The 26,825-nt window shown below is 40.0% G+C and overlaps 1 protein-coding gene across 4 annotated transcripts; it reads right to left on the bottom strand.

The window, feature by feature from the left end:
- Positions 1 to 183: 183 nt before the first annotated feature.
- On the bottom strand, positions 184 to 26,084 carry pkig (protein kinase (cAMP-dependent, catalytic) inhibitor gamma). Of its 4 annotated transcripts, none has more exons than XM_063463373.1 (3): positions 25,753 to 26,084; positions 2,977 to 3,188; positions 184 to 820 (listed from the first exon to the last, which is right to left on the bottom strand). In XM_063463373.1, exons 2-3 carry the CDS (start codon positions 3,128 to 3,130, stop codon positions 738 to 740), a joined length of 237 nt encoding a protein of 78 aa, XP_063319443.1. In that variant the 5' UTR covers positions 3,131 to 3,188; positions 25,753 to 26,084; the 3' UTR covers positions 184 to 737. The 4 variants fall into 4 exon arrangements, with proteins under 4 accessions (XP_063319443.1, XP_063319442.1, XP_063319441.1 ...); XM_063463372.1 differs by lacking the exon at positions 25,753 to 26,084 and adding an exon at positions 8,644 to 8,810; XM_063463371.1 differs by lacking the exon at positions 25,753 to 26,084 and adding an exon at positions 8,644 to 8,808 and having other exon boundaries at positions 2,977 to 3,158.
- Between the last annotated feature and the right edge of the window lie 741 nt (positions 26,085 to 26,825).

Here is a 26,825-nt window from a genome sequence, read left to right as displayed (position 1 = left end):
GTTTGGCTGAGAGTCACCACCTTTACAACTTCTAAGCCTGCTCTGGTTCAGATTTTAAGTACGGCAACCTGCAAAATATAGTTAATTATCAACGAAAACATAAAATACGAACGTTGCAGTAATTCATAAGTATTTTATTACACAAAGAAAATTGCTATCACAAAGTTATCACTGAACATTTAGCAATAAATATGAATTTCCATACACGACAGTAAAATGGGGACTATGTTGGTAAATATATAAAGAAAAGACTCAACGGTGAAACTGAACACCAGGATCACAAACACACACACATACATAGAAAGAAAATGACAAACAGATGATAATGAATACCCCTCCATGACAGTCCCCCATTAGGCTGGAGCAACATTTCGAGTGTTGTTATGAACGAATTCTGTTTAGCTCAGTCCATCTCCGCACCGCAGACCTTAATCCAAAGTTTCTGTGCTTTCTTCTCTCATCAGGAATATAAATAACTAACAGAGTATAAAGCAAAAGCGCAGCATCTCAGCTGTCAGTTCTACTCTGTTCTGTTCCCCGTGGTACAATCGGATTCAATAAAAAGGCGAACATTTGGAGCCCCTGAAGCTCCAAACAGGCCGGCAGTGAGCGAAAGTGTCCTCATGTCCAGTCAGGAGAACCAATACCAACACTCTCCATTTCCTTACTCCATGTCTCTCTACTTTCACCTGCTTCCTCTCTACATTTCTCTGCCTCCCTTTGGTCTCTGGCTGAGCTTAGGATGGGCCTCCGCTTCCCTGGGCAGCTTGGCTGTTGGAGCCCTCCGCCTCTGGGGCTGGGGAGGACCCTGGGTCTCCTCCTGCCAGGTCAGGGAGAAAAAAAAAGTCAAAGATACTTTTAATTTAACTCTAAAAGACGTACGGCAATCCAAGTAGTAAGAGAATCCTGAGGAAGGAAATACAACTTCCTTCAGCAGCCCAGTGTTAGTATGATTTGACTCTTCTCACAATATCAGCATCCTGTGGTTTGATTTATCTCGGTCATTTAATTGTCAACTTATGGGAAAACTGTCTTTGACTGAAAACAAAGCCAGCAAGAACAACCGTGTAACACACAACAATGCAGTCTGGTACAACTGACATTAAGACCCCTTCCTCTTAAAAACTAGACCTTTGACTAAGACTGAAGGATGCCACAACGATGTGTCACTGTGCTGCAGTTACAATTAATTCAACACTGAGACAATCAAATCTCACAGAGCCCATAAACTGAGTGAAATAGTGTTTCTGTGGTATATTTTGGTGCATCTAGTTCAGGCGGTGTTTTGTCAAAGAGATAAGACTTTAATGTGGCTTAGATCAAAGTAATAGTCTTGCACAGATAAGCAGGAATTCTTCTCAACTAGCTTCAGGATGATGAATTGTGGTTAAACTGTTTTTTTCAGAGTAGAAATCACAACAGTTCTTTCAGCTCCGGTCTGGCAGAAAGAAGATTTGGCAGATTAATGGTGCCATTCTGGAAGAATTTTACAGATATCTGTGAGAAACAACAACAAAACAAAGGACTTCTAGTAGTGTGAAATCTTCATGTAGCTCAGGCCTCTATAACATTCTCACTGCTGTACTCCAACAGACTCAAAAATAGTTTTCCTTCTCAGATTTAAAACCATGTCTTTATTTTATTTGCCTGACTGTAATCACAGAGTGATGGAGAAAATGTGACTTTTCTTTACTTTTAGACTTTCATTCATTTAAATGATTTAAGTGGTGTTTCATCAGCATCAATTAATCTTTCTTACAGTCAACCAAATACCCAAACTGGTCTAACCACAGACTCTAACCTTGTGTCTCATGCGTACTCGTTTTACACCTCTGAACATAATTTAAAAAATCATCAGGTTTTAAAATTAGTTAATAATTAAAATACAACCTCAGATGAGCCACATAAAAAACAGCATGCTATGATTTATTAATATTAGATAACAAAAATGAAAATACAGAAGCCAAGAAAGAAAGACACGATGATCTTAAAGAGGCAGTTATTTCTGTCCATCAGTAAGGCCATATCCAAACACTTTGAATAAGTCTATCATTCTACAAAGATTATTCAGCAGAAAAAATCCAATATGTTGCCCAGGAGTGAATGTCCCAGTGAAATAACCCCAAGGTCAGATTGTGCAATGCTCGGAGAAATTACAAAAAAACCCCAAGAATTCCATTTCAGTCATTTCAGACATGTCTCAACGAGTCTTAAAGTTCGTGACAGTACAATTAGAAATAGACTGAACAAGTACGGTTTGTTTGGAAGGGTTGCCAGGAGAAAGTCTCTTGTCTATAAAAAGAACATGGCATCTTAGGTTTGCAAGATTGCTTCTGAACAAACCGCAAGACTTCTGGAACAACATGCTTTGGACAGACGAGACAAAAGAAGAAAGGTTCAGCCATCATTGGCAATCAAGTTGAAACTTGATCATGCATGCCTGCACTTTATCAAATTTCAAGTCGCTGCTTCTGAAAGTGGTTCTACAGGCTATCGAATCATGAGAGACACTTGCTGTAGTTCTTCATGCTCAATTCTGCATTTTGGCTCAGTTTTTGTTAAATAAATAATGACATGGTGCAATGTGTCATACGTTACTGTTCATATGAAGTTGTATTATAATGATTTAAGACCTGCTAAGGACCTATTGCTGTTTTTTAAATATTATTATTTGGGGTTTTTTGTTCCTAATTAAGAAACCTACATTTAATGTTGTAAAACAAATAAATAGATTAATCTTGCTAAACAACTGATATCTATGTAGCGTTAACTACTGGCTAAGGCTCCACAAACAAATGAGCAATGCCAAAATCATGTCCATCTTTGATATACAGTCTTTGGGTTTTACACTGTCGGCCAGTCTAAAATCTTGCCAAGCAAATTCTTTGTTTACAATATGCAAAACTATATGCTTATTTTCTCTGATTTGCTTTCACACTGTATAACACACATTCATTCTGATGTGGCTTTACTGACCTGCAGCCTTCAGGTCCATCTCTGCCATGTCTTTGGTAAGTTCACTGGTGCTGGTCACTACTGACCCCTCCCCTGAGATGTCGGGCACTGCGTTCCTGCGGCCTGTGCGATCACAGTTGATGAAGTCTGAATACGACGTCTCCACATCCATCATCTGCCCATGACCAGCGCTCTCATTACACCTGCCAGAGGGAGGAGGGGGTGTCAGACGGCTGTGGAAGTGTTGCAAGAAGCAAATAAATCACTGTGTTGTCTCCTTTCAAAGCCGTGGGTGTACTTTTTCCACTTTATCCTGTGCATTTCTACTTCGGTATAGCCAACAAGACATGTAAAATACTGGCAAGTAAGTGAAAAATCACCAAGAATAACCCAAACGGAGAAACAAGCAGCTACTTAGAAACAATTCTACAGTGGAGGGATCACCAAGAGGAAATTAATAAACAGATTAATGAAGGTGTTCGTAATTGCAGTTTCTATTTTGGTATACAATTAATGACACTCTTAACATCTGTGCTAATTGGTCATCCTAATTACACTGGGGAAAGGGGCTCTCACTAACAGTTGGGCCTGTCGACTAGAGTTAATTTGTCTGTCTTAAACGTACTTACAAAAGAAAAAAGAAAGAAAAAGGTGAAAGCTTGAGAGATTGCCAATCAATGTGGAAAACAAGGGTAAAAACCTAAAGTCATTAAGAAAAAAAAAAAAAAGAAAACCAGCAGGGATGTGGCCAGAAAGAGTCCCAGCAAAACAAAACAAACAAAAGCAAATCAAGCTCCCATTAGCTTTTTATTCCTCTTCTGCTTCCTGTTCTCACTCCATACTTAACTAGGTCATGGACACCGCCAACCACTAAAACACTACAGAGTCAGTATTCCTCAGAGACAAGAACAATAATAATACTGCTCCAGAAAAGAAAGTGATAGAAAAGATAAGAAAGTAGTCCTCTGATGCAAACATGGGGTCACGGAAACCCAGAGACCGCCTGCAAATGCCATCACAGCTGCTGCTCTCCTACAGCTTTATTCCCTGAAGGTCCCCCCACAGGCTAGCACAGAGAGCAAAGACCTCTCTGCTCTGTATGTGCAGCATACATGACTACAACTACAGACTCTAACTCTCTGTTAAAGCATTGTTAAGTCACAACTGAACAGCTAAACAGCAAAGCCATGAATCTTTAACAGACTTGAGGGCGAGTTGAGGAATGAGAGGGGAATAAAAATGAGCTGGCAGACGCAGAAACGACACGCTGACCTGGGGCCAGTCTGTTCCCAAACTCTTTCACTCACATCCCCTTTGTATCGTTCAAAGAGTCCCACAATTGTTTTCTTTTCTTTTACAGTGCGTGTGCGCCATGCCAAAAAGGAAGCACCCAGGGTCGTTCACTGAGAGGTCAGTAGCAGCTGCAGATGTAGGCGATGCTGACTGGGAAATCTGCAGTGAAGGGCAGGCTGTAAGCCCCCGTAGGTAAGAGCAGTACCTCTGAAAATGTCACTGAGTTCTGGACTACTGGCATTTCCCTGAGTGCTTCTACCAAACACAAGAGCCACTCTGTATTCACGACAGCAGATGGTGGTGTGATCCTCTGATAGATTGTCATCTAGATAGCCGAGCTATAGAGTCATTGGTGAGTAAAAATCTCCGTGGGAGACCAGTGTCTCACAGGTTCATGAGTACACCTAAAGTACCACCTTTTCCTGGAGCGCGAACAATCGAGGATTTCATTAACCACCAATTAATCTTGATATTAGAAGGAAAACATCTGTGAAATTTCTGATTATTCTTTTCAGCAAGTTCAATCCTACACCTTTATTTCTGGATTACACTGAACAAAGACACAAAGAGATATTATACTAGTGCTAATCAGTCACGCACAATAAAAAAAAAACACTGACAGGCAAAGTGGGTAACATAATCTAGTAGCAATGTCATGTTCTGATGGGAAACTTCAGGTCCGGGAATTCTCTTTAAAGTGGACTATTATGCTACTTCAATCTCCATATTTATTTTCTTGGACTTTACTAAAGAAACATTGTATCTCACAATCAGCCTTGATGCAACACGTCACCTTATCCAATGTTTGAAGCTGTTGAGGCCTATCCCCCTTCACTTTCAGGCTACTTTCTTCTGATTGGATACCCCTCACAAACAGAAGGTCTGAACAACACATGGGCGGGGTCTTTCACCTTGCTTTATCATGTTACGGCTAGCCTATAAAATAGCCTGACTTTTTCTATATGCTTGTTTAGGAAGGTGGTTTTAATCTTGTGGTAAATTTGTGTAACTGACATAATATTCAAACCTATCCTGAGATTGTAGTTTATTGGGTAAAATTGCACATCTGGGCACATGTTGTACTGTGTAGTTAACACCGTTTAAAAATAAAACAATAAGTTTAATTGTTGAAACTGAATTGCTTAACAAAGTAGCAGTGTTACTAGTTTTATAGAGTATGAACTGAATATCTTCTTGGTTTTGAATGCTGACTGGAAAAAAAGGAAGACAAATTACAGGGAGAGGGATTTTGAAGGAAAATTCCCACTTCCTTCAACGGAGCAAACACCATGCACAATAGGGGCATAATGACAATGCAAAATTAAAACACAGGCTACAGCTCCAAAAACTATCACCAAGAGCTGTCAGTACCTAATAAAATCAAGGGACACTAATTTACTGTAAACTCTTTATTGTTACAGCTATTTAAGAGAATGTTTGTTATTCCAAGACGATGTGTGAAAAATATTTGCGTGCTAGCTTGTTTTGTTGTAAACTCAGGGGAAAACGACTTGCGTGGATCTGACATAAGGTAACAAAATACTCCGAGCCAAGAAGCACTCTGTCTCATAACCACCCATCCATTTTCTTAACCGTTTATCCAATTCAGATTCACAGGAGCCTATTTCAGCTGTCAGCTGTCTCATAACCTCCCCATAAAAATGCAAATTGTTGTTTTTATGTTTTTAAGTCAAACGTGATTAAACCAACATGTTATAATACGTCAGGAGTGATATTCTGGACTGGTGAGCAGATGGACCAAAGCAAACATGAGACAATCTATCCTCTCATCTAATCCTCTGCAAAAAGAAACGAAAAGAAAAGCTAATAGACAAACCAGCATATCAGTTTCTTTAAATTGTAGTTGTTGCTCTATGAAGACAACAATTTCACATCACATTATAAAACAATCACTCAGGCATGCTCCTAATGAGTGCAATTTCTACACAGAATGAAAGATTTTAATGGGAGATCTATCGAACAAACAGCGAACACTGACTGTGTGTTCAGTGCACCAATGACTGAACTTGTGTGGTTTGTTATGTTTGCCTTTTTCTTCTCCACCGGCCCACTTGTTATATGGCTTATGGAAGTCTCATTTAATTGCCATTTGTTTGTTTAATTAATTGGCTTCCTTGCACATGTGGATCAAATCCTACCATGAGATCATTAACAGGTTTCCATGGAGGGATGACGATGATGATGATGGTGATGATGCCGTCTGCTCTTCAGCTGGTGTTTACACTCTTCTGTGCCTGACTGCCTGGTCTCAGCTGTGATGGAAGCAGTTTAATGGTGGTGCATCTCACTCGATACAGATATCCACACAACCAACTGCGATGATGAACTTGTTTTTGTGGCGCTGGCTCGACTGACTGAAGCAGTGGAGCTTGCGGCTGTTGGTCACATGACGCGATTTGTATAATGCAAATGGATATGGAAAGTTACTAAGGTGCAAGGTATTGTATAAAAAATAAATACATTTTAAAAAAAGAACATCAAGAACCTTTCTTCTAAAAGTAGTTAACTACAGGTCTTGTTTGATTGATTACATGCAACCAACCTACTTTAAAGGTGATGCCTTCAAAGTGCTCAATCATGACCCCAAAACTAAAGCATGTTCATCCTAAACTTATAATAAATGCCAATCAGCAGCAAACCTTCATGTTTGCAAAGTTGAAACTAGCAACTGTTTGGCATTTTTGCCTGATAGATGAAAAGTCCAGAAGATAAGCAGACCTGCCCCTTATATGTAGATGGCCTTTATGCATGTCCTTTTAAAGACGCACTGTACAGTACGCTTAACAAATCCACCTTCCACACAGATTTGATTCATCCCCCACTTTCATGTGGAAATGTCAACAGTACTAAATTCCAGGAATTATGACTTATGGTGCTCTTAAAGTGCATGTCCTAGTTTGATTAAAAAGGCGCCTTTATGCGAAAACCCAGGGCAAGTACACAGAGGGAAATTCTACACTGCTGCAGCTGGAAACACTGCCACCAGACAAATGTCACAGGTGTGTGTGTGTGTGTGTGTGTGTGTGTATATACACTTGAGACAATATAACAACTCAACACTCCAAGGGAAATCGCCACATCCCAGCTCATGAGCTGAACTCCGCTTAGCCTTACTCTCTTTCCCCTTCTTTTTCCTGCTCTGCATTGTATGTGTCAACAGTTTCCGATGTAGGCAATCACTTTCGGGGAGACATGCCAATTCAAATTCATATTCCTCCAGTATTATCTCACACACAATACACTGTAGCCTATTGTGAATGAAAGCAAAGGCTGAAGAAAGCATGTACAACAGCAATATCAACTGTATACAGAGAGGGTTCTGACAGGTTTAAACATGAACGGTGACCACACTGGGTGAGGTGACATGTAACCGGAGAGGTTGGGGCATGTAGATATTAGAAACAAAAGCCTTTGAGATCACTATGGGAATATGAGTCAGCACAGTTACTTATGCTGGGCCCATTAGAGAGGCAAGCTCACTTCAGTCCCAGCGGAGCCTTTTAAGCCTGATTTGTGTGTAATAAGCTTGTATTATCTGCAATAACCCACACAAAGACCAACTTCTTTGCTGATTCTGACATCCATTAGGGCCATCTACCTGTCCAACTTCAACTCAGTCAACTAGTTTTTGAACAGTCCTTGAGTAGGCAAAAACTCTCCATATCACAGTCATCTGCCTCATCTTAAAATTTCCACTGGCCTATTTTTGGTGGTTTAGAGTTAATAAAATCCAAACAATTACTGAATCATGTTAACAAGAATTGTTTGACTAAACAGCTAGTTGACTGACAGAAAATGTATTTGCAATCTAGCAAGGTTTAACAGAGGAATACGTTCAACTGTTTTTGTGAGAATATGATGCTTTTATTTTACTGTAAAACAGTAAAATTAATGTTTTGGGGTTTCGACTGCTCGCTGGACACGTCAGGGTGTACAAAGACATCAAAATGATCTTTCTGTGTGTATTTTTTTAACCCTCCAACAAACGAAGATTAATCTTGAAAATAATTACCCAAACGAAAGCTACAACAGAGAACACAATAATTATTATATTAACAACACAATGCCAGACTGAGCTTCCCAGATGCCTGCGAGAAGACACAACAATATTCAGTTTACTGTGATTATAAGCAAATTAAAGAAGCCAATCCTTCTAATGTAGAAGCTGAATCTGTTCAAACTGCTTGAAATATATAGCATTTCAATTTCTGCCAGTTTGTCACTTTTCCACATTTATAAAGAACCACAAACATCTTCTTGATTTGAATCTTTACTAGCTTGCAGTTCCACATACTAAAACTTTTTGTTTTATTTACGTACAAACAGTGCATTAAAACAGGTGACACGGAATTAACGTCAAGCTGTCTCTCTTACCAAAGTAATCAGAGTTGCTTCATCTCCTCTCAGGTCCCTGCAAGCAGACACAAAGTATTTAAGACAAACGCTCCTGAATCGGTTCACCCTCCAGTGCAGAGCGTTGCACTCTGAGAGCACCATAACACTAGTGTGCTCAGCTCTTTGCCCTCCTGCTCGCCGCCTCTCAGCCCCCTTGAAATGTGGTCTGGGCACTGTCTATTCACATGATGTCAGCAGCTGCTTGGTTGACAACAAGCCCACTCCAAACACAAAGGAGCTGTATTTCCTCATCAGGATTAGCATTGTTGTTCCTCCCTGGTCTTCCTCTCATAAATAAATAAAAGCTCTGTCCATTCAACTTTGTGTGTATGTGTGCCCCATATCCTTCCTCTTCTTATAGGACCCAGGCTGGGTGGGAAGACCTAACTTCCCCTGGTGAAGTGACTATTGCAACTTGGCAACCCATTAGCTTTTGCTCTTCAGTAGCCTTTTACTTGTGCACTGGGAAAAACCTTCCCTGCTGAGGAGACAAGAAGACGCTGCCTTAAAGAGGTTTTCAGCACCTCTCTCTCTCTCACTGGCACTAAAATCAGAGGATTACGATTAAGTCACAGTAGAAGCCTCCATCTTCTCTGTCAGACATGCAGAATTATCACTGATAACACTGGATACTCAAAGCAATTTTCCATCTCCTCTCCACTGAGCGGAGATACCGAGAATGATCACTGCCACTCTCATATAATTGCCATCCTAAATGAGCGTACTGAGCTCCTACGCCTTAAGGCATTATGAATCAGCCGAAGAACCGGAGATAAGAAGGCTGACCAAGGCTATTAGCATCAGCTACTGTGGAAGAGTCATGAGTGAACTTATGAATAAAACAAAAAGGAGCTGCATCTTCAGAAAGCTTCAGCCAAATCAAAAATCAATCTCACTCGGACAGATTATCTCAGCAGGCAAGCAGAAGAGCAGCTAAGTTGTGGTTCCCCACTTCGTAAGTCTGAGCACTTCAAAGATCAATTCCCAGCATTTGTTTCTCAAGAGAGATCAGTGCTGGAGAAAAACACACATATGAATGGCTTTGCTCCAAAATGAGTTATCCACCATTAAAAATTACTCCAACTCCCACACTGACTACCATCATATTCCTCTAAGAAGAGCTACAAATTAAGGATTTTACTCTGAAGCATTTTGCCCGTACAATGACATGAAAAAAGGAAAAGGCGTTTTCGAAAAACGCTTCACAGCACATTGCAAGTAAGGCTGCAACTCCAGATTATTTTCTTGATTAGTCAACTTGTCTGCAGATTCCATTTTCTTCCACTTATCCGATTTAGGGTTACGTTGGGCCTGCAGGATATTACACTTGCAATTGGACAAGAGGTGCACCGTGGACAGATCAGCAGTGTATAGCAGAGCTAACAGACACAGATGACCATTTGTGCTCGTATTCACACCTACCTTACAATCACCAATTCACCTATTAGATTAATTTGTATACAATTTAAATAAAATTCCCCATGCATGTTTATTAAACTTAAGTCAGCTTTATAAGAGATTTTTTAGACTCTAAAAATACAGTCTGCACATTAGAGAGGCATTCATACAGGAAAGATTCAAAACTTGAATGAGATTTGCACAGACCAGGACTGAAAGGCTTGGTCATCACTGAGCTTCAGTTGAGCATCAGTAATATTGGGGCCTGCCCAAAAGCCCAAAGGATACTAATAGATGATATCCACCCCAGCCACAATCTGTTGCCTGTCTGGATGTTTCTTTTGTTTGAATGTGAAATTACTGAACTCGTCCACCATACTTAGACTATAACAACTGTATTTTTAAGGATTATCATTTAAGGAGCATTTCTCTTTGTTTTGTATCTTGGACAGGTGACATGTAGAATCTTTAAAGTAATTCTGAAAAAACAAAACACTGAAGTTGTATTATCGCAAGAGCAAAGCTCAGTAAAAACATATGTGAATAAGAGTTGTTTGTTTGTTATGTCTTTAAAAAAAAATAGAAAAAGAAAGAAAAGAAAAAAACCCTGACACTATTTGTTTTCAGCAGGAGTCGGATCGACCATCTCTTCCCCTGCCTGAGAAACTTCAAGCTGCACTGGCTTTCAGGGAATTAGAAGGTCAGAGTTTCAGCGAGTTACTAAACCAACACAAGTCTTGGTGGTCAGAAAAAAATCAATCAGAAACGTTACAGGCATCCTGTGTGGTTAAGTATGTGTGTACATGAGGTCTTCTTCATTTTGTTCTCCAGGATGCCAGGATCAGTGTTTCAGGTGGGCTGATGGTACGTAGTGACTCAACATTCTTCCTTCTTAGTTGTTGAGGTCACAAGACGCCAGCATGTCCACACAGCAGATCAGTTAGCTCAGCGATTCCCAACCTTTTTTCCGCCACAGACCGGTTTATGTTCGACAATATTCTCACGGACCGGCCTTTAAGGTGTCAGGGATAAAAACAACAAAATAAAACCAGTACTAGTACAAAAGAAAGAAGATTTATTTATAGCACATGGGAAAAGGCCCAGGGAAACAGAGTTAACGCAAAAAACGATAAAAAAATAACGATAAAAAACCCTGAAAACCATAAATTTCACACCCAAGCCTCAACTCTCCTGGACTGGTACCGGTCCGTGGCCCGGGGGTTGGGGACCGCTGACTTAGCTGACTTTCTAACAAACATGGTTGACATCAACTGCACCGTATATGGTCCGATATTGATGTTGTATCCACAAACACATCCAGCAAGAAATATTTCTCACAGTATTGCAATAAAGGAAACATGTGTCTTTTAAATACATGTGATTAACAAATAATTTGCTAGCTGAAAGTTTGTGAACAGCCACAAAACATCCACTTCTCTTACACAGGCTAGTATTACAGGATTTTATAAGGGTTTTTGTTGTTTTAATCTAAAACACTATATTCTGCCACAGGATCTTTACCCTACAATATAAAGCACCATGAGTTGACTGTTGTGATTTGGTGCTATATAAATAAAACTGAATTGAATTGCCTCTCTGGACACATATCTAATCAGTGTTGGTCAGTTCACTTGGTGAGATAAGAAATGGACTTAGAGTCAGAAGTCCCTGTTTGAGTCTCCCTTGCAGCGGTTCTGGGTCCCATTCTGAAACTTGTATGGTTAAACCCTTTGGTTTTCTTAGAAGCCAGTGCCTCGTAGTCACAGTAACATGATCATGCACTGTGTGTGTGTGTAAACAATACTTCATTTTATATGGACTAGTTGACTAAACAGAGGAATCGGGGACCTTAAAGATTAAATAGTTGAATTCTCTAAACATTAGGGAAAGGTGCTTCCATGCTTCCTTTGCTACAGGATACACTTGAGCGCCACTTGTAAGATAAGCCACAATTCAATGTGACGCACCATTTGACCATTTATGGAAACAAACCAGTGACGATTGACGCAAATCATGTAAATTACTGGGGAGTTTTGCATCTTGTTGTGCAACTTGCTAACATGTAAATACATTTTGAACTTTAACATATTTGTGTAAACCTACAGTATATGTGAACAACAATGCAGCATTGCTTCATTTTATTCTGCTTGTTATGAAGTTGATATACTATGAAGTGAAGTCAGACTGGAGCTATACTGAAGTGAAGCGATGGTTCTAATGCAACTTGGTTTGCATTAGTTTTGTTTTTGTTCATGAATTTTCCTCTACCTTTTGTCCTGACCTCATGCCCTTGTCTATTGACGTAAAGGACAAGTGGTTAGGAAAAGATCTGGATGGCAATGTTTTTGGCTGTTTCACTGCAGCCTTTGATGCCTTCTGCCATTAGTGACTAACACAGCCTCAGGTTTCTAGTACTGAACAGAGACGAGCCCATTTGCAACCAGAAGCAAAGTTGATTCAAGGGACACAACCTGAGGACATTTATCAGACCTCCCACTAGAGCAGGGACTTTATTTATCCTCTTTCCATACACAGTCCTCAAGTACATGTGTAAAGTGGAATTCCCTTTCAACTAGCCATTTCCAGTGTTTTCTGACCACCATTACATTATACTTCATTTCAGATTGTGCACCAAATCTTGGCTATTCCTTCACAGTGAGCACACTTTTCATCTCAGAAAAGGAATCTAAATCAGTTTTCTAAAATGCTGAGCTATTCTTTTACACATTTATTTGTAATGTCATTCTGAGGTAATCACACCAAAGCCCTGCATGATTTCCACTTATTTTATCAGACATAAGCCACACTGATTACTGTTGCTCAAAAAGTAACAACTGCTGAAAAGGGAAACCCTTTATATAACGTGCTTTTGCTGAATATGTCTAATTAAAGGAGACAGATCTCCTCTAACTCGGCATTAAAATGTCAGTGTGCTCACACCAACTTAAATTGATTTTTTTTTAAATCTGCTCAGTTATTTCATCTGCTGAGCAGATGGCAGGGCCACATAATAAACAAGACTAAAGAGACAGACAATACTTCTACTATAGACTGTGTCCTCTTCTGTTAGCACAGCTCACTTAGCAACAGCTGGGGCAATCGATACTCGTTTTAGAGGAGGGGGAGCCGGTGCATCATGATATTGCTGTGCCAAATGATACCCATCCACAAGAAAACAATGGGATTACATTTGCCTCTCTGGAGGTAAGTAAAGGTTACGTTACCAGAGATATTAAATGTACAACACAGTACTCCAAATAACCTGTAATCAATGAGTATTTCACAGGCAGTAGAGAGAAGTGTCAAGATATATGAGACAGTCCGCTGTAGCAGCATTTTCTGCCTCAGGCTATAGGGATTCCCCTGGTTTGTATGTGTGTGTGTGTGTGTGTGTGTGTGTGTGTGTGTGTGTGTGTGTGTGTGTGAATAGGATGGGTGTGACTGATTCCCATCAGCCAACCATGATTCATAGCTGAGTCAGGAGCAGGTGCTTCAACTGGACTGTAAAATGGGGCCATGATTATGGCCCCCTTTCCAAGCAAGGGGAAAAAAATTCTCTCATCTCAGTTTCAGAGTGCTGCGGCAACTGTTCGTTTAGATTCTCATCTTTCATGAGACTGTTCACGGGCAGTGTTGTCACAAAAACGAATGTGTCAGGAGAAACCGATTTTATAATGAATGACTATCAGAAGCAAACACAGACAGCACTCTCATCTAATACAATCAAAGCAAATAAAAGAGACGACTGCTTCCTGAAATTCATCTCACCTGAACAGTTACCGTCTTGTTTACTTAACAAGACAAAATAATTCATAACTATATAAAGCAGCTCCGAGGGGGATTTGATTTGTTAAGGACTTAGTGCGGCTATACCATCTAAAAAATAGCTGAAAAGAATATTTAGTTAAAATTTTGTAAAAAATAAAATAAAATAAAAAATTAGTGTTAAAAATTGGTGTTAAATATATCATGTTCCCACACCTTGTATATATTTCAGTTCACTGAAATGTTACATTATTGGGTTTTTGCAGTTCAGTCAACCAACGAACGAAATGCATGCTGTTTATATTCCGTTACAGGGGTGGATGCTCACATTAAACATTTATAATAAGCATATTTACAAGTAAATATTGTGAGCCAATAGCTCAGGCTTCAGACTGCTCTAAATGTTCAGTTTCAGCCAGTTTTTTTTACACCCTTAGATCTGCATGATGTCATAGAAAGGACTATTCCTAATATGGTCATCTGGAGCACACAGTTTTGGCTGTAAGCACAGAAGCCCCACCTACTTGCCTGCGTGTATGACAGGCAGCCAATCAGAAGAAGGCTGGCTTGAATGAAGGGGGGAAGGGAACTAAAACAGCTTCTTTTGTGCATGGGTGATTTAAGGAGCTGCACAAAGGCCTGGTGTAGTAAAAAATAAGGATTAATAGTACTATTCTTAGTAGAACAGTTCCCTTTTAACAATAAGTCAGTTTGGTTGTTTGTTTTTTTAAATTTGATAATGTCAAGTCCCTCTCTTTTTAATCACTTTTTAATCTATTAAGCAAGAGGATAATAATATGACAACAAGTGATAAAATAATGAACTGCACCCTTGATTTTAATACCTTTTTCTGAAAAAAATTAAATAAATAAATATAACATATTTGGACTACACGGTTACAATTGTTTATCCAAGCAGCTGCTCTCATCTCCCTAAAGGTGAGGATCTGACATTTTTCTCTTAATGTGCTTGGGTTCGCTAGGTAACACCTTGAAATTTTAGAAATATTCATTTTTACAATAATAGACAGAAAAGCGGTAAATCTGCGTGAAAAAGAAATATTTAACCAAATTTAATCTGAAAATGCCTGCTAATGTAATGTTTGGAAATCTGGAACACTTAGGAAATCAACAAATTTCAGGAAATGAATCAGCAGCAGCAGCTTTGATGATGATTACAACTGTTAAATCAAGGCAAAAATCTTCGTGTCTTTCTTCTAAGATGACAAGATTTTCTTCTTTGTTTGTATTTGACATAATTTACGAATAAATATTTTTGGTCAAAACAAATTAGATTTAGTGTGGGTGAAAGCAAAGACAGCTGTTGCTATACGGTATGAGGAAGATTCATGTATAATCACAAAGAAGACTGAATTTGGGCCACTTCAGCTGGAGATTAATTTTTAAGTCAGTCAATTAATCAATTACTTTCTTCAGCTCCAATTAGTTCCTGTCACCCCATTCCCATAAGTCCTCAGGTGTGATTGAGCCTTCTTTCTCTGGAATCCAGAGGGTATGCAGGGAAGCGTGGTGTTTAACTGCTGTGCAGGTCTGTGATTTTCCTCCCACCGTCCATTCCATCTTTTCTAATTCTGCTGCAAGGTTGCCCATTTCTATTTCTGTCCGCACATTTAACAACACGAGACCTCAACAGGAAGCAGGTGGTTTGTTTGCCTGTGTTGTTTATGCCCTCTCTTTTCCCAGACTCTCTGCACACACACTGGAGGCTGAATAAGACCCTTGAGCTAACGAGGAGGAGGAGGAGGTGGCGGCGGCGGTGCGGCGGAGGACGATGCAAGGACAAGTGGTAGGTGAGGGGACTGGAGAGTAGGTGGTGATGAAGGTAGGGGGTGTGAGAGGACAATGATGAGGATGAGGTGAGAATGGAAAGCAGATGAGGACAGAAAATTCATGAGGTTATTGAAAGGGAAAAAAAGGGAGGATGAGAGAAGCAGAAAAGGAATGCATCCATGTTTATTGTGCTTTCTAAATAAAGACAGAATCCCTCACAGGCTCCAATGTTTTCATTACTTTTTTTTTGAGAACTTGAGACACACAATACATCCTGCTCGTGAGCTGCACACAGACATTTGACCAGTTTGTAGCAGAATATATGGCTACTATACCAATATATTGGCTACTTCCTAATGCACCACCTGTTAGAGGGATTTTACCCACAACTCCCTCAACCCACTAATCCTCTCTCTTATAAAATAACAAACATCAGAAAACGACTTACAGTCAGGCACGTCTCAGTCCCAAAGCCAGAAATGTGATTATACTAAACACAGCTGCTCTTTATGCTGCACTGGAAATAATTTGAAGAAAACGATTCGCTCCTCTCACCTGCCCCGACAGCCCCGCTGCGTCTGAGGTTTGCCAAGTAATTCCACTCAGCTACATCATCACACTTTTCTCCCACAAGTCTAGGAGGATGTGGGCATCATGTGATTCGATTTGCTGAGTTGACGGGGATACAAAGGCACATACGTAACCCTCCTCGTGAGCAAACACGCCGATACAAAAAAAAAGGAAAAGAAAAGAGCAGAGGCAGTCATTGCACCTTACTCCATATCATTCATGATGGTATACAGAAAAGCTTTGGTTTTTACAGTGTGCAGAACAGTAAACCTATTGTGATGCAAATCATATCAACTACATGGAAGTATATATTTACAAAAAATGAACCACACACATACACACATTCGAGTGCCAAAAATTGCAGTTTTTCTAATGGCCACTTGAGGGTGGCTTCAAAATTGAACAAAGTTTGTTAAAATTCCAAACTTTACAACATTAAAAAGAATGTTTACAGCCTGGTACAAAAACATTTTGGCCTTTATGGGTAATACAGATAGTCAAAGTGTATAGTTTCCCCCTTGACAACACTACACAGTGGGTGAATTCTTTTCCATCCATCTGGAATCTGAAGTTATTGACAGATGTCCTAACAGAGGGAGATGCAGCCAATCGATGCCTCACCTCTGTTCGCTAAACTGAACTTCTCAGCAGTGTTTGTGGTGTTGGTGCCTTTTGTTGTGCTTCAGTTCTGGTAAATGAAATTCCAGTACTTTATTCGTCTGTAAAGTTTATGAATGTAATTTGCTAGTGCTAGCTTATAATTTAGCACTCCACCCCACATGGCTTCAAAACACTAATACTGAGGCATCTAAAAAGCAGAGTCCAGAAATCACAGGGTATGATATCATAATAACAGAGTCAATTTCTGAGTTTTAACTGCATTATATAGAGTTACATATGGGCGAGTGATATACAATACTTTAAGGAAATACTATATTTCAATATTGAAATATTTCAAGGAAATTTGTGATAATTATATTTACGACAAGAAGATTTTATTGGTGATGGCAGCTTGCGGGCAGCAGCATCAATTACTGCAAACAAAATTACGTGCCTTTTCCATCCTTTTCTAATGAGCGACTGTCACTGATGACAGACTAGTTCATTTAAAGTGAATCTATAGGCACAATGTGTCAGCAGCAGCAGGAGCAGCATTACACCGTTTAAGTAGTGACTTAGCATTATATACAGTGACACATCACACATCAAATAAGAACAAAACACCAAGGCTTTAAAAAAGGAGCTCCTTTTCCCCCCCGTTACAGCATTATTCACGGTAGTGGATTCAAGCAATGTGAGAGATTGTTATGAGGCTCAGGCCAAGTCTTTTTCAGGCAATTTAGTTACAATTGCCAGTCTTTATATATAAATTTAAGTGCTTGCAATAACTAAAGTAACAACCTTCCAACTATTCAGGAGCCTCCACAATGAAAGCTACTTTCGGCTGCTCTGTTATTCACAAGGGCTCGCCTTCATGGGTAGCTCCTTAGCAGATTTTTACAATGGATGCTTTTTCTGGCATAACCCCCAAAGCGATTGGTGTCCCATCCTGGCACTGAACCGGGGATCTTTTGCTTGTTAGGTATGCCACTACACTCATAAGCCTCCACTATACTGTCACATAATAAAATTAAAAGGTCCAAAATTTTGTTTTCTTAGAATATTGCATCTTGGGTTGAGTTGTTTTTTTTTTTTTTAAACCAGTTCCTTAAAGTTCTCCTTTTTCACCATGTAATTTCAACCCACTGTTTGCTCTTCCTGGTATATGGAGTGTAACTAGAGAGTGCTCCAGCAATCCTTAGTGGAGCCATTTGTTTATTTTTGGGCCACACATGACTAGCTGCTTGTATTTCTCAGCTGCCTTCGTGGTCTGATCATCTTTTTTTGCCCGGGTGCCGAAACAAGTTTGTTGTTTCCACCGTTAGCAGGAACAGCTTTCTTGCATTGTCATCAGAGGCTGATGCAATGGAGGCCATCGCTCTCAGAGATGCCGGGGATCGTGTCATGTGCACAATGGGACGGTAAACCCATGACACTTTACATCATGTAAAAATATATACCAGTATTACTACAGGTGATATGATGTGGCGCAAAATATGCGGCAGTGGAACAACTTCAGCTTTAAACCTCAAAACTTGCCCTGGCACCATTACCATACATCAAAATATAAACTTAAAAGCTTCACAAAGGAGCTTCATGTAGGTCTTTAGATTAGACTGACCAATGTAAGTATGATGTACTATAAAAGTGTATGGATGGAATTTCTTGTATTACAATGCCTGTAAACAGCAAAACAAAGAAAAGGGTTTTTAAACTGTAGAGTAAATATCACAGTAATAAAGTATAGTAGTAGCTTTATGATGAAGCTTTTTCTTAAAAAAAAAAAAAAAAAAAAGTGACTTTTTTTTCAGATTTTTTAACCAATTCTGAAACATGTATGACCAAATTTAATCTCTCAAAATGTGCTTCTTTCATGGAAAAAAATAACTGTTTCAGAATAACTAGCAACTGTTTCAAGAGGGCCCTTGTACCAGTTGGTGGTCTCACAGTAACAATGCTCTGCAGCACAAAGTTGCACAAATTTTAGAATATTTTCTCGGTTACAAAAAAAGATTCCGCCTCTATCCTGCTTTTATTGGGGAAAGCCAGGCAATTACAGTGGTTGTATGAAATTAAACATACTATTACATTCCAATACAGTCAGCCAAACATAAGCCCTCTGTTAAATTATAAAAAGGCAAGCTAGTCCGATTTAAAATATGAATACTGTATGTCATGTTAGGTTGCTTGTCTGACAGAGAGAATTACATGATCATAGGTCCACGCAAATATTCGCATGTCAGAAACATCTGTCCTCGAGCTATCCCTCTGGAGCCAACTCGTACAGAATGTGCATAACTCCCGTAACTCTTACGCAATTTTCATAATTTTCATTGTTTACGGCTGTAGTCAGAAAATTTTGCATTACAAACTCACAAGAATACAATGTGCCAGACAAAAACATAGTACATACATTAAGTCACGATGTGCGCCCAAGTGAACCAGGTGTTTGATGCCGTGGGCACTCCAGCAGGAAAAGCTTTCTCTGTGTGGACTATTCAGAGGTACAAACAAGGTGAAAGAACACATCAACGTGTGCGCATATGTCTGTGTCTGTGTGTGTGTGTGTGTCTGACACGCCGCAAAGGGAGGAGGAACCAGAGATGACGGAGTCAGTTTGTGCATGATGTCTGGACTTGTTTGGATAATTACCACACCACCTGACTGATATATTCCCAGCATTCATAGAGACAGCACAAGTGCAAGTCCAGCACAGCGTCCGCTATAAGTGTCAGTCCCTTTATTATTAATATAATTTTCTTTGCCTTATTTTAATACATATTAACCCTTAATTAACAACTGAGTTTGCATTTGCCAAATGTAGCACAATGTCTCCAAAGCACAGATTAAGGAAACAGAAAGAAGGGAACTACAGCAGGCAGCCCAGGAGGAGATCAGTAAGTATGAGAGAAAGTAAAAGGTATGCCAAATGTAACTTTACTTATTTTTTTGCACTGACCACCTGTCACCCAAAATGTCTTGCACAGTTGTCAGTAAAAGTTTGACATTAGTCAGGCCTCATATACTGCTTTTTGACAGGCCATTAATCTACGTATGAAGCAATTAATCTTATTTGGTTTTATTCTAACAAACAATGGGGTTCATTAATTAATGGATCACCATTTTTATTCCTTTCCACATTTTTCCAAGTAGCCTCTTATCAACATTACTCATTGTTTCCTCTCCCCGGGGACTTGGATGAAAACCTTTTTAGGAACAATAAAATATTTTAAAGCAAACACAGCCTTAGAAATACTGACGTGGATCAAATAAAAGCATAAATCAGATAACAAGCTTCTGACTCCCTGTCAAAAAGCGAAGATCATGGTGTTCTTTTTACTTTAGGGGATTTTTGCCTTCTCGCCATTTTAACAGTTCAACGATTTCAGCACTTTATTCCGATCACATGGAATTTGAAACAGGCCACTCCATCTAAAATGATTAAAGTACATTTTTATTTTTCTATGAAGGGGGTTTCTCATCAAATCATCATTCCACCGACCTGCTGGGCCAAAAAAAGGGACGCATCAATTTTACTTCCACATCAGTTCACGTGGATGGGAATCCATTTACATAATAAGGTTTGATTAAAAAGTCCCCTTCCAACCAGATTAAAACTGTGTTTATTTAACACCTCAGACCTATCTGTGATGCTGCTGTGCTGTAGGTCCACATAGCTGAAGTAAGAGGGTGTAACTCAGCTTTGCTACATTAAATCAACAGGCTTAATGCTGAAAAACAGATGTGTTGTTTTAAAGGCGACCCTGCCAAACTATGTCATTAATCTGGAAGTTGAGAGACATTAGGGAATAGCTTTGGGTCTTTTAATAGCAACAGATATGCAGTATCAAACCATTTCCTCTAGCCATGTATCAGGTAGACAGAGGCGCACAGGTGCAGCCTATCCCAGCACACTGGTTTCCAGTCTTTACAAGGCTTTGGACTCAGTTGTTGGAATCAATTTTCAGTTGGAATGAAAAACCACAAGACCCGTAAGCATTGCTTCACCAATAGCTTCTTGAGTATGACACACTCTGACTGGATGCGGTTTGATTGCACTGTGGACAGTTTGTTTTCAGAGCTGTTACTGTAAATTTCAGCAGTGACCCAGTTTAACAAAAAAGATCCATTGACCCTCTTTAAAAAAAAAAAAATAATGCTGCAAAATAGCTGCCAGTTGGCTTATCGAGTACTCATCACTGACATTTTTGCCCACAAGCAAAACGAGGCCATGTAAAGCTGGTGAAGCTGGTTAAGGACACAGCCTCCATCACAGTCCAGAGATACCATCAAACGGTGGCAGTGCTGTAAGAAGATTTGTACATTTGTGGTTGTGATTTCTTAAGCATCCACTTCCTGTTCTTCTGTTAGTCAGAAATGGTCTGACTACATTTTTTAAGACGCAACGTGCCTTGTGACTCTATGAGGAAGTAATGTTTTATAGAAAAGGATAAAACAGATTTTTGAATAGAGCACTGCTTTTTAAATGAGATTTTAATTGCCCTAAAGTGGCTGTAATTTAGATTTTTTTTTAAAAAAATATAAAATGGCAATGTAAAAACAATGACTATGAAGGGGGGAGGGTCACTGACAGTGATTTCTGGTTCCCTCCCACGATTCTCTTTCTGGGCAACTACAGCTATTTTCAGTTAAAAAATAAAATCTCTAAAAACCTACAGTAGACCAACTGCTCATCACCAAAGAGCTGACAGATGTGTTAAGGGGCCAGCTGCTGAACATTTGTAAAGCATTTAGCTGAAGTACCAGAGATTTCCCTCAGGAGTTGACTGAAACCAAATTCAATGAGGAAAAATGTTAATATTTAAATTACTGTACAAGCAGGAGGCACCTAATGAATAATTATGAAGCTCTTAAAGTATCAGACAGATAAATAAGGAACTTTTTGACAGCTAGGTGTCAAACAGTTCCTTTGTACAAACTGAAAGTCTGCCTGTACATTGAAAGCAAAACAAATTTTAATAATGCCAATTAAGGCTTTTAGCGCCAGGCAAATTCCTGTATTTAACTGAGTTTCAGAGTTTTAAGAATTATGCATCAAAAACACAAGTCTTGTTGAAAGAATATGTTCGACACCGCAGACTTAAGGCGATAATGTAAATCTTTGCTTTTGAAATGCATGTTTGGGGATTTGATCAAAAGAAGACAGTGCTAAACAGAAGAAAACAACCAACGGCACAAGTTGTAATCTGAAGCTCCTTCCTCCTTCCAGAGGTGCATTTGGCTGCATTTATTTTGTAGTGAAACTCTAATGTGTCCCTACAAGGAAGCAAAGGGAAAAATATGTCATGAATGCAGGATGTGGGCGTCCTTTTTTTTAATCTTGCCCTTTGCTCTTTTGCAAGTCGCTGTTGACTTTGTGCTCCAATGGAACAGCCATGGCATAAATATTAGTTCTTTAATCATTTGTCTGCTAGCTCTTGCTAAACAAATGTGTCACATGACTGGCACAAAGACCAATAATAACTGGCCCTTAAACCTTCTAGATGAAATGGCCCTGAAGTAAGAAAACCTCAGCGCAGTGGTGAGCTGAACACACATGACAGGCATGACTGGAAGCAAAGCTAAAAAGCAAAGTCCTGTGATTTTCCACTTATGTTCCAATTGGCTTTTTTTTTTTAAGTGTAAACAAGGTATTTGTTTCTGTTGGTCTTAATGCCCCATCCACCACCCCCCAGTTCTTGCATCTCTGAGACTGAAAAGGCATCATTAGACCCATCAGTGAACAGCTTTGTTATGCCCATGCTTCATTGGCAAGGTTTTCCAACATCACCATAACAGCTTTTATGACATGTGACCATTATGCACCCTGTGGCTATTTAAAGCATATCTGTGCTTGAGTCATCAAATGTACCTGTAAACCATCATCGGCACTGTCTCCACCATCATTATTAAACATTAGCAAGATAATTAATGATTTCATTTAGCACTGCCAGCAAGATAAGACTTTCAGAAGTGCTCGGCAACAGACGACAATGTGAAAAGAGCAGTGATGGGAAAAGAAAATGACATTGAATGAACCATGTGGGTGTTGATCTGAAGCGCTCTTCTCTTACAAATCCTAGTTTGTGTGTGGGAAATGGCACATGCTGGATTTGTGTCCATAAACATCATTAACCCATGGCCCAAGAAATGAGGTACAGTCTGTGATTAATTCAATTTCAATTTTAAAAAAAGGAGAAATTTGGCTTTGATTATGTGGAAGGACAAAATAACAGAAAGACATCTTCGGCAGAAGCATCTTCCTGTTTGTCACACATGACACAAAAGACTGATGGCACTCATTTTCTCCTCATGGGGAAGTCAGGAAGCTATAAACAGAGTCACTTATGGCCTCCGTGCACAGGGCAAAGAATGTGGTTCGAGGTCAGCGCAGCTGAACTGACAAATCCCCACAAAATATGTACACATTAAAACACGTGATCATACAGGGGGAAGCATACAAAAATAGACCAAGAGCACTGTGTTCACTTAGTATTAAAACACTGAGTCACTGCTATGGACTCAGATACAGGCTGTTGCTTTTGTGGTCCCTGTTATCTTAACCATGTTAGGAAGGTTTCTGGGCAGTGGGCTGACATCTGGCAGACGTTTTGAACCAAATCAGAGAATAGATTGCTCCATTTTGCTAAAGCATGTAAAGTCCTGTCCTTACTGCAAAGGAAAGCCTTGAATGTAACTTCTTTAGAGTTCCATTTAAAGCACCACAAAGACATAACGTCTTAACAATAAAAAAAATCTTGAAGAAAACAGGTTTAACCTTCGGTCGGGCTACAAGTGGAATACGACAAAGCTGTCCAGACAGAAAAGGAAAGAGTGACAGAAACAGCCACACATCCCACCCATGCCATGTGTGCTTAATGCAGGCACTGAGCACAGGGATATAGGAGTCTAAATGTTCTTAGGCTAATCATGTTATAGTTGGCAGCCCTCAGCAGAGGCAGATATGATTTCTATCTACTGGCATATTTTAAAGGAGCAGAATGGTTCTGAAAGCTCTGGCCATACAGCACTGCAGACAATCATAACTGCACCGGCCTGACCTGATTACTCATGATTTAACTGCTTTTCGAAAAGCCCGTGTCACAAATTGGAAGATGTGTAACCCACTAAAAGGCCTCCCAGGACAAGTCTTTCTAACAGTCAAATTACAAGGACGTGTAATCCTAATGGTAAGTGGGCTGCCTTTTCTTCTACATGCCTTTTTTGTGTGTAAATTTGATTGAAATGCAGGAGCTCTGCAGGGCTCTGTCCAAGGTCAGCAGGGCATGTGTGTCTCTCCAGTAGCGCAGGGTTTCCTAGCATCACTGCACTCTCTGTTCTGGCTGTTCTCCAGCCCCCTTGGCGTTTTTTGATAGATAACAGACCATGTATGGTTAGCTGGTACAAAGGGAGGAGAAGAAGCAGCAGAGAGTTGGTCCAAAGAAAACCACATGCGACATCAGTCTCTACAGACTGTGCAGGATTTAATCTTAAACTCTTGAGGTGACCCAGTTCTTTGGGACGTGATTTTTTTAAGGAACATTAACATCTTAAATGCAAAAAAATCTCATAATTTCTATTTGTATGTGTCTAGCGTTACCCTACATAAAATAGTTTGAAATTGTCTGTAAAACATTCTCTGGCTGCAACCTGAAATGTTAAGATTTTTTGGTTCTCTTCGCATCATCTTGTAGTATGATTGCCTTTATTTATGACTATTAATCCATTAAAACAGGAATAATGCACGACTTTACTATTCGATCTCTCCAAAAATTGGAAAATGCAGTAGTGATATGCAACAGTTCCACTGAGGAAAAAAGGGACAAATCAGTGCAGGCCAAATACTGCTTTTGCTTAAGCTCATTCCTCTGCTTACCCACTCGGGCTCTGACAATAAAACAACTGGTTGTGCTATGGCAACTGTATTATTTTGACTTAATCACAACCCCTGGTTTATTATTATGCCTCGATTACTGTGCACTGGGCTCAGGGAGCACTTTTACTTAAAGTCACGCAGTAGACAGTGAAGCAAACCACCCCAGGCAGGCGAGAAGCCAGTGTTTATTTTCACCAGTGCCCATGCCCAGTAACACTGGCACTTGCCCAGTAACACTGGCACTTGCCCAGCAACACTGTAAAGTGGGGGGTCCCAAGCTGATCCCCACCAGGATGCTGATGATGATGCTTGAGAGCACCATCTCCAAGCAGCTCTGCTTTCTCTTTCCTATTTTTTAAAAAGGAGAAAAACTGGACTGGGATGTTTCTAATCCACTCAGCAGCCAGGTTATTTGCAAGCAACCTCCTGTCAACGCTCCTATGTTATTCGATTGAGTAAGGAAATAGATGACGAAGTTGATCTGGGAGGTGGGTGATCTGGGTGCACTGACAGAGGAGAAATAGCCCAGTTGATGAGCGAGGAGGTGAAGGCTTTCAGCAGCAATCCTGTCTGTCATTAGCTACACTGAATGCAGCAGCTAATGTGTGGGAGGGACGTGGATGCCAGCCCTTTAAACTGTACACACACACACACACACATATATATGTGTATGTATGTAAAGCACGCAGGCGGCCAGAATAATAGACACACTTGAATGCCTCATTCTGTCGAGACAAAAATGTGAAAATCTTTAACAACCGCAAGATAACTCAAAACAAAATAAGCCCTTGTAGAAGTAGGCGTTCGTGTGTATACCGTTTGGATGCAGTGTGTGTACAGTGGACACGCACAGCTCTGCAAATCAAGATGTATTGTCTAACGCTGGTCGCTGCGCTGGCTGGAAAATGCCTTCCTAACATGATGTAGAAGGCTCGCTTCGTGACTCCACAGCTCCCTGCGGCTGGTCACTCCAAACATGAGCGTTCTTTGTTTTGTTTTTTTACGTCACCAAACCAACAATAAATAATACATTTTTTTCAAAGCAGCAGCCATAAGAGCAACATCGCCAATACAAAGAGCGCCACTAACCTTGGTCGGGTCTCCTCCTGCTATCCACTTGTTACAATGGAAATCTAACACCATGGATCTCCAGTTAAGTTTCCTGGCAGTCGGACAAAAAACGCAGCGCGCCGAAGTGGGCCGAAAGTGAAGCAGGATGGTGTGTATAAAAAACACAGCCCCTGGTGAAGAGAGAGTGCGTGGCGAAAACCTGCGTGATTTTTTTTCTTCTCAGGGTACTGTCGGCAAACAACGGGGAAAAGGTTGTGTCTTCAAACAGCTGTTTTCCAAAATGGAGTTAGTCGTGTCTGAGCCAATCACAGCGAGTCTGTGGAGGCTCCCACTCCTCCTGTGGGCTGGAGCCAAAACCACACTGCGCTCCGAAGATAAAACACCCACAGATTAGACGTCTCTCTCTCTCTTTTTATAAAAGGAGGGGGGGTTCTTCTAGCTTTCATGTCACCGAACCTTTATTTAGCTGCACATCAAACCAGCAGACACCTCATGGGATGAGATTTAGGAAAGCCCCAGATGTTTTTCATGCTATTTCTTAAAGTAAATACTGCGTGGAAGGATTATCAGTGATGCAAACTGTCTAGAGTTTATTGTGCATGTAGACATACAAACATTCCCGGCTTCAGCTTTTGGTGTTGAGACAGCTGATTTTTTTTTTTTTTTATCTGATCGTTTTGGGTGATGTAGTATGCGGTAGCGGTGCACTGCATTGCATGTGTTTTCGTTTAAGCACCTAATAAACGGGCACTACTTTGGGTGTTCGAGAAAATTAAAATGACTCTGCAGGCCAGTTTAGTACTGCACCTTCATAATGGCTCAAACGGTTAAATTACTGAATTTCATCTTCCCCCATGATGCAGCTGCAGCGTATTAATATAACCTTTGCATCTGAGCCACATACCCAAGCAAATAAATGAAAAATAGGATGCAGGTGTGGTCCCAGCCCTTACTATTCTTTTTGGTTTTTCGACCAACTGATCAAAATTTTTGCAATTTCCTCATTAATTCTTTATAATTTGTTTAAAATTAATAACCTAAAGTGGCATTCAAGAAAAATTAGTATTCTTACAGTCGCTCCTAATCATTTG

The sequence above is a fragment of the Pelmatolapia mariae genome, linkage group LG20, assembly GCF_036321145.2.
Source record: "Pelmatolapia mariae isolate MD_Pm_ZW linkage group LG20, Pm_UMD_F_2, whole genome shotgun sequence".
Taxonomy (NCBI): domain Eukaryota; kingdom Metazoa; phylum Chordata; class Actinopteri; order Cichliformes; family Cichlidae; genus Pelmatolapia; species Pelmatolapia mariae.
Note: the sequence above shows the minus strand (reverse complement) of the source record. Positions and strands in the feature narration are given on the sequence as shown.

What these genes read in the sequence shown, in the direction of transcription:
- pkig (XM_063463373.1), bottom strand. Translation starts at nt 3,130, where the DNA reads ATGATGGATGTGGAGACGTCGTATTCAGACTTCATCAACTGTGATCGC. An exon ending in GATGGACCTGAAGGCTGCAG is followed by an intron (nt 821 to 2,976) that starts GTCAGTAAAGCC and finishes CTGACCTGGCAG; the next exon opens with GAGGAGACCCAGGGTCCTCC.